An 8,203-nucleotide genomic window follows, 5' to 3' on the forward strand; every position below is an offset into this window, starting at 1 on the left:
AGAAAAGTGAAAGGACTTGCTTAAAGTCACACGGCTAGGTAGTGGTAGAACCAAGACTAGAACTCAGGCTTCCCAAACCACAATTTTAGCCTGCATTATACTTCCCCTGTCACTTCATACAATAGACGCATATTTTTACATATATGGCTAGACCCTAAGAACTATGATTCTATTTGGAATCATGGTCATGTGTTGTACAAAGATGTTTTGTTAAAAAGTTCTCCTGCACGAAAAAAACTTTCAAGATTATGTCAAAAGGTATTGTTTAACTATCTGGCTTTAATCCTTTAATATAAAGTTGTCCGTTACCTTTATCTAATTTATATCTAAGGAGCTTTATTGATGTCCCTGGAAGCAACTGTTCTTCTTATTATAAATTATTATATATCTATCTGCTTTGAGATAAGTGAGACACAATCTTACAAAAGAGTAAACATTTTATTATTTGTACATGAATCCATTTTGTCTGAGGCCACACAAGCATCTGGTGATCTCATAAAAGAAGCCTTAAGCAACAAGAGGGTGTTTGTGGTCATTTACATTAATTGCAACATCACTTATATGATCTACTTGCTAAGCAGTGAGAGGCCAAGAATGAATGCATCAGACAGTCAGGAGGAACAGGCAGTGGGTGTAAGAAGCAGGGACTACAGAGCAGCCATGGCCTGTTTCAAGACAGGGTCTGTGGAGGTCACAGGAGAAAGAATACTCTGCAGAACAGGTTTTCTGGGGTTGAAGGGCCCCTCAAGGAGGCACTGAAAACAAATACCCGCGAATGTGGCCAACCAGCCTTAGCTAGAAGAATGTCTGTCAGAACAGGCCTCAGATGTGGCATGGCCCCAATGATCCAGGGATGGAGGGTGTCACAAGGGTACCACTTGAAGAGTTGGCAGAGGCCCCCGGGGAGGAGCCACATACTCTTCCTCTCTGAGCAGCCTCAGCAGGATGTGTTTTTTATTCTTGGGCCAGCTGTAGACGTGAGTGTTCTGAAGCCAGGTGGGCACGTGCTCCTGTGAGAGAGAGGATGACAGGAGCAAAAACCATTAGGGAAAAACCTGGGTTGCAGATCCCAGGCTCAGTTCCCAAACATCTATGGCTTTCCCTTCAGGGCCGTTTCCTAGCAAACAATCCTGGGGGTTGCTTTTGGAAGGGGTTAGCATGTGACGTGCTCTTGGCTTCGGGTGCAAGCTGTATATTTCATTATGGAAACCACATGTGCGCAGCATTTTCTGTTAGTCTCCCAGGCTACCTGCCCTTTGCATTTCAACGTGCTTTTCACCACCCTCACATAAAAGGGGTAGGACTGAGGTCATGCAGAGTGATGCGAATTCCCCTGTTGCTTCGTAAGAAGTATGCCAAGGCTGTGGGCTTAATCTAATTCATTATCCTTTCACTCCAGCCACAGGTCTGCAGTAAAAGGATCCCACCAGACCTCAGTTATCAGGCAAAGGCAGAAACTGTGAGCTTGGGATCAGGGTGGGGGGTGGTGCAGTTCCAGACTGCCCTCACAGAGTGGACATTCTGTGAGGGAAAGACAGATAGTGAACGAGTAAAACGTATAGTGTGTTCATTGGTGCTATATGCTACGGAGAAAAATAAAACAGAGAAAAGGGATAAGGCAGTGCTGGAGCTGGGATGAAAGATTTGCAGTTCATAGAGTGTTTAGGAAAAGAGCAGAGGGAGCAAGCCTTGCGGAGGTCTGGGTCCAGGCCGACAGAAAAGCCAGTGCAGATGCTGTGGTGGGAGAGCGCCTGGCCTATTTAAGGAGCAACAAGGCCAGCGTGGCTAGAGAAGAGTGAGCGAGACAGAGGAGGTGAGGAAGTCTGGAAGTAGAGGGGGCTGAGTCAGACAGGGCCGGGCACGTTTTTCTCTGAGTAGATGGCACTCCTTTGGGGCTTGCAGGATGAGCTTAGAAGTGGCACCTGCTATGTCTCACGCATCATGCTGGGTATTGATGATACCCAAATAAAAGAGACAGTTACTTCCATGAAGAGTTCATAGTCTTATGATGGAGTCAAAAATTAAAGAAAAAGAAATTATTTTCTAGGCAATGGTGTACTCAGGGGACAGGCAACAGGAGCAGTCTGCCCTGAGCACAGGCAACAAAAGGATTGTCTGAAGAAGTTTTAAAAACATTAATAAAACCAACTAAAAGTTTTAAAAACATTAATAAAACCAACTAAAAGTTGGTCTGCTTTTTCTATCACTATGCTCCAGTAATTCTAAACAATTATTCTCAGCGCCTCTACCCCAGCCACATACCATTGACTCAAGGTACTATAATTAAGAGCTCTCAAGAGAGGTCCAATTCAATATATGGGGGAAGAGACTGGGTAATACAAGGATAAACAAGTCTAGTGACTTGTCTGTCACTAGACAGACAAGTGCACTGTAAGCAGAGGGACCAGAAAGCGCCAAGGCGTGTGTGAGGGCATGTTGAAATAGTCCAGTACGACCAGGACGTACAGCCTTCCATGCACACGGTGATAAGAAAGAAGGCTGAGAACCTGAGCACCTGAGCACAAACCTCCTTTAAGGGGCCTCATGTGTTGTGCTAGGAAAGGTGGATACGATCTTATAGTCACATATAGTGGGAAACCACTATGAAATTGCTAAACTGGAGATAGATCAGACCTACATTTTGGACGTTCCTCTTTGATGGCAGAGCAGAGGATGGCTACTCTAGGGTCAAAGTGGAGACAGGAAGACCGGTAAGGAGATCTTGCAGTGAGAGCAACGAGAGCCTGGGCAAGGGATGGAAAGGCATACCATCGAGCAGGGTGTGAACTGTGCAATCCTAGAGTCCCTTTCACATAAATTGAACCCTCCCTCACTCAGAGCAGAAGTCTCAATGCAGTTCTGGCATCCAGGGATCCTCCAGGGAGAAGCTAGGCCTGAGCTCAGTGTGCTGTGGTCTGACTCGCAAGACATTTACTACACTACTGCTTCCCTTTGCCAAGCCAGGCACAAGGCTTCAGATGGTCTGTGCCCCCATTTCACAGACACACTGGCATGCCCTTCTGGTAAAAAAAAAATCCCTCATGAACCACAGCAAAGTTCACTTTGGTAATTGTGTAGATTTAATTCTTGTATTCTACAGCTTTGAGAGCTGAACTGTATGCAAAAAACTTCCGTGGAACAGCCAGCAAAAAAATGTACACATCTTGACTTTCATGTACAAGAGATAAGAAGTATCAGATGAACAGTCTCTTTTTCTCTCATGAGTTTAAACACAAACTACTTCTTTGTGCGTAATGGCTGTTTGAACAATTAGGACGAGATGGTCTGTTAGATAATGCTTTAAAACCTTTCCGATTCATGTTGCTGAACTGAGTGGTACAAGTTGTTGATATTTCCTATAACCACTGTTATCTCTAAGGAGCGATAAAGAGTTGACAAGGTTTTTCACTTAAAATCCCAGATGGCAAACATAGCAAAGCTTGAATTTTAAGTTTTGTTTGTTTGTTTACCTTCTTAGCATTTGGGAAGAGCACAGGGATGAATCTGAAATTCATGCTTCCTTGTTTTATGAACTCAATCTGCATCTGGAACAGAACAAATTGAAGGTTTAATTTCAGGAACAAAGATGAGATGTTAATGGTACCCGCGATCACCCAAGCCCACACAGTGTCTTTATTCCAATTTCCTTATTTGAGTGCCACACACTTAAAATTGTAAGCCCTCCCCATTACACATCTATACCATTCACTCATTCACCAATCATTTATTGAAGGCTTATTATAAGTCATGCCCTATGCTAGACTTTGAGTTTCAAGGAATAGGGTACCTTCTAGGGGCTACTGAGCTGGCTTGCATCAGCTCACAAAAGCTGGATGTGTGCCTCTTCCCAATTCTGTGTTCAGTGACTTCACACTGGGTGCTCGAAGTTGGCCATGGTGAGAGTATTTGTACCATGGAGATAAACAAATGCTACAAATCAGGATTTTTTTTTTTTGAGAACCAGTTTACCAGAACACCACCTATACAATTCCTATCCTTACAAAGCCAGCAGTTTAGCGAGCAGTCAGAAAGATAAATTACCAACTTCAGTGCCGTGTAAAAAGTTTTAACAAGTTGCCGTGGAAGCCCCCAAAATGGAGGCCATCCATTCTACATCAGTGCTTTGAAGGACAGTTACAAGGGAGGTGTCATTTGGATACTAAAAAAAGAATGTGGTAGGGCAGGGAAAATAGGATACAGGGGAAAGACATTCTCAGCAGAGGAAAGAGCCTGAGTACATGTTTGGAGGCGTGAAAGTATGTTAGTGGGTTGGGACTGGCTAGTAATGCATTAGAGCTAGAGCACAGAATGGGCTTGGGCGGGAGCAGAAGATGAGGCTGGGAAGTCAATTGTGAAGAGCTCTGTCTGCCAAGCGTTAGGCTTCCCACACCAGTTCCAATTCGCTCTGACACTGCAGTGGCCCAAAAAGATTTAGCTGCCAAGAACTCTATCAAAACCAGAATTTTCAATATGAGAGGAGCCAGCATCTTTCAAATCCTGTGACCAGCACAAAGTTTTCAGTCCTCTGATGACAAGGAAATGAGGAATTATGTGTTCCCAACTATTTCATCTTCCAATTGATTTTTATTACTGAGGAGTCTTCATTGTGCGTGGGAATAAAAACAGAACTGAGAAGAATGTGACAGTGGTGATGACTCGTTGTTGAAATCACCAAAGAAACCACTCATGAACATACACTCTTACATACTCACACTTATTTGCATACACACAATCACACAACACACACAAATTTTCCACAAGGTGTTTTCTCAGAATCACCTCCTTTTAAAAATCAAAGACAACACCAAATGCATATTTTAAAATGACTCAAGCACCGTGCAGCTAAAAGCACAAACCACACCAGTACAAACACATAAAAAGGAAGGGTTTAGGGTTTAGGGTTTATAAGTTAAAAGTGAAGAACTGGAGTTAGTTTCTGACTTCTAGGACATTATATACTGTAAAATTTTATTTGTTCACTAAACTACTCAATTTATGTAGGGGCCAGCCAGCATGGGTGTGTGTTTTCATCTCATATTCCCAGATATTGGCTTCCTGTGAAGTCATCGGCTCTATGAGGTAGTTGCTACTGGTACCTCTTCACTCCCTCTATCTTGGAGTTTTCTGCTGCTGGGAAGGGACCAGGAAGGAAGCCAGGTGGGCAGAAGGCACATCTGTATCTTGCCTCTTTAATTCCTTCAGTGATAAGAAAGGAAGGAAGGGCCCAAGCCACAGTTGCCCCAAGAAACCGGGTTTGGAGACAATCTAGTTCATAGCTGGGCACAGCCAGACAGGCTCTGGGGTTGAGCTGTGTATTGCTGTCTGGTATTGCCACACACCAGCAGAGCTTGGCAGGTTTCTCCAGGGACTGGCAGGGACCTGGAGCCCTTCCCACACACCAGCTGTCAGCTCCCGGGACTGGCAGTTCCTAGAGATGCAGACAGGACATCAAGTGCTTTGGGACCATACACACATGCAGCAGACAGCCAAGGGATGGCAGCACCCAGAGACAGCCATGACCTTTTAGGGCAGAAATGGTACCTTTCCTGGGCTCGGCCCCTGGGCTGTCAGACTGGAAGAGAATGGAATAGGAGGGAGATGTATCTCCTGATCGCCTGGCCTTATTCTTTGCCCTCACCATCTTGCTTCAGCTTTTACTTTGGGTTGGTTCCGAGCTCAAATAAATGGTCGGCCCGTGAGAGAAGAGGAGACAGAGATCCTAAAGGACCCCCCGCCCCGACCCCACTCTCGTTCTGTGGTCCTGACCCATAGGACGGACCTGATTTAAGTCGGCTTCCCTCGAGGTAAAGCCACAAGTCCCTGAATGCCCGACTGCCTCCTGCCTTGTGCTGCCTACTTATTCCATCCAGACAACTTTTGCTTCCTGCTCCACCTTCCTGGCCTAGTCAGTGATCCTTTATGCCCATGCCAGTTGTCTTCCCCCACTGTGGAATGTTAGGGCTGAAATGGAGCTTATGAGCTTTGGCCCAGTGATTTTCAAGTCTTTGTAAATCTCAGAATCCTTGGTAAACAAACAATCCCGAGAAAGGCAGACCAGCTCTGGCTGAGGTGGTATGGGAGGCCCAGAGCACCTGTGCCCACAGCACAGATGAGCGCACCCATTAGGGACTCCATGGGACAGTTTGAGAGTCACAAGTCTAGTCCAGCATCTGAGTCCAGCAGGAACTGTCACCATGGTGTCTCCATGATCATGGAAGCAGGAAGATTGCTCGCCCATAAAATAGCCAGTTCCAAAGCTGGGTGATATTTCAGTCAGAATGTTCTATCAGATGCTGAGTAAGTCTAACTCCCAATAAATTTTACTCACTGACCAGGCCCCATAGTTCAGTGTGGCAGTGGGCCCTTGCTCATCTATCGTGAACTAAGAACAATTGCTTTCCTTGATTGAGCATCTGATATATACCATACACCTCACAAACATTTAATCTTCATAACAGTACTGTAAGTATTAGCGACCCACTTTATTAATCGGGACATGGGGACATGGAGGCACAAAGAGGTTTACGCAGTTGGCCCATAGTCACACACCTGCACATGAGGAAGTTGAATTTGAACCACGTCTACCTGACACAGCGGCTACTCTGCCTCTCTGAAAAGGCAGGGGACAGGACAGGATATAGACACAGGTGTCTCGCTCCTCACAGCCCCATCTCTCACCCCTCTTAGGACTTTATACTTGTCGGTAAACAACCAAGCCCTCAGAGCACTGCTTTCCAGAGTCTTGGAACTTAGAGGTCACAGATTAATATCCCCTTGTCACTGATAGGAACACTGAGTCCCAGAGGTGTGGTGGCTTGCTCAGGTTCCAAAGGTAGATGGCGCTAAACCCACATCCCCCTCTCTTGCCAACATCCCCCTCTTCACCCATGATCATGCTGCCTTCAGTTGGTCTCTAGTGAAAGACAGGCCTTCACGGAAGAAAGAGCCCGTACCCGAGGGCCAGCAGGGTACTGCGGTTTCCTCACCACTCACCATTCTGTGAATGTATTTAGTATGTAAGCCATGCTCATCCTCGTCCAGCTGCGACTCGGCGCCTTCCACATCCTGTTTGTATTTGGGGCTGATTGCTACGATTATCATCACTGTCTTCTGTTAATGAGAAGGAGAAAGCATGTTTATGACAGTGTGAAGTGTGGTCCATTTGGTGATGGCAGGCTGGAACCTGGCCAGCAGGACCGTAAAAGCGTTCTCTGACACGCTCGAGGGTGGAGGGCTGGGCTCATTCTCCGTGGAAAGTGAGAGGCACTGGCTCCCACTTGGGCAGACTCCTGTCTCCCCTTTTCCTCTGTCTCCCTCCCCGGCTCCCTTCTAACGCACAGAGCAAATGGCTGCGAGAGGAGCTCTCTTAAATGGATGCAGTTTTGCCCACCATTTTCCACAACCATCACTAATAAACGTCTAATGAAAGCCTGAATCACTAAGTGATTCTGTATCGTGGCAAAAAGGCTCCGCAACACCAACGATGAAATACCCCCTCCCTACCACAGCTGGATCTAAGCTGCCAGTTACTGCACTCCTGACTGCCCCGCTTGTGGTATGTATGCGTTAGCGCAGTCAGGAGGACCAGACCCTTCAGCACAAAGCAAACATCAGGCTGCAGACAAAAGGAAAAGCCACAAAACCCCAGCCTGCTGAGACTCTGTCTCCCACTGCTCCCTCCAAAAGAAGCAGCTGAAGCACCGACATGGACACGCTGGCAGCAATCAATTTCTATCTTGTTAAAGCACAAAGTACCCGGGAAAGCTCTTCAGCCCAATCCTACAAAACACTTGGGGTGGCCGCAGATTAAATTGAATTCTGCCGCTCGCTCCCCACTCCTGCCTTCATTTCCTCCTTTCCTATTCTGGTCCAAAAATTGTTTGCTCTGATTGTTATCAACCACCTGTGTCTGGTTTGACCGTTTACTTCCTGCCTGCGCATGTCTAGGAGGGCGACCCCATCCTTCCTTTCCAAGTCTTTGCACGGCTGCCAACAAGGGAGGCTTTGTTGGGACTTTCTCAGCTTTGGACTTGGTGGGTATACCAGTGCTTCTTTCATAAAATAACTTCACAAGCTCATTGTCTTTTTCACCAGAAAGTAAACTCAGAATTTTGGAATGTACTTACATCTCTAAGGTAGCGTTCCATCCACTTAATGATATCAATGCCTCGGATTCTATCCTCAAATATGTCAATCTACCAAA

The 8,203-nt window shown here is 46.1% G+C and overlaps 1 protein-coding gene across 2 annotated transcripts in view; it reads right to left on the reverse strand.

Annotated features, from left to right (window-relative positions):
• Positions 1-419: 419 nt before the first annotated feature.
• TRAF3IP2 (TRAF3 interacting protein 2) overlaps positions 420-8,203 on the reverse strand; it is a 39,368-nt gene continuing 31,584 nt past the window's right edge. For both annotated transcript variants that reach the window (XM_015600072.2, XM_006926078.2), the window contains exons 6-9: positions 8,127-8,195; positions 6,994-7,110; positions 3,471-3,545; positions 420-1,010 (exon numbers count right to left, since the gene is read on the reverse strand). In XM_015600072.2, the coding sequence (XP_015455558.1) occupies positions 864-1,010; positions 3,471-3,545; positions 6,994-7,110; positions 8,127-8,195 (408 nt within the window). In that variant the 3' untranslated portion in view covers positions 420-863. The remainder of the gene's footprint in view (positions 1,011-3,470; positions 3,546-6,993; positions 7,111-8,126; positions 8,196-8,203) is intronic.

Source organism: Pteropus alecto, unplaced genomic scaffold, assembly GCF_000325575.1.
Source record: "Pteropus alecto unplaced genomic scaffold, ASM32557v1 scaffold79, whole genome shotgun sequence".
NCBI classification, from domain to species: domain Eukaryota; kingdom Metazoa; phylum Chordata; class Mammalia; order Chiroptera; family Pteropodidae; genus Pteropus; species Pteropus alecto.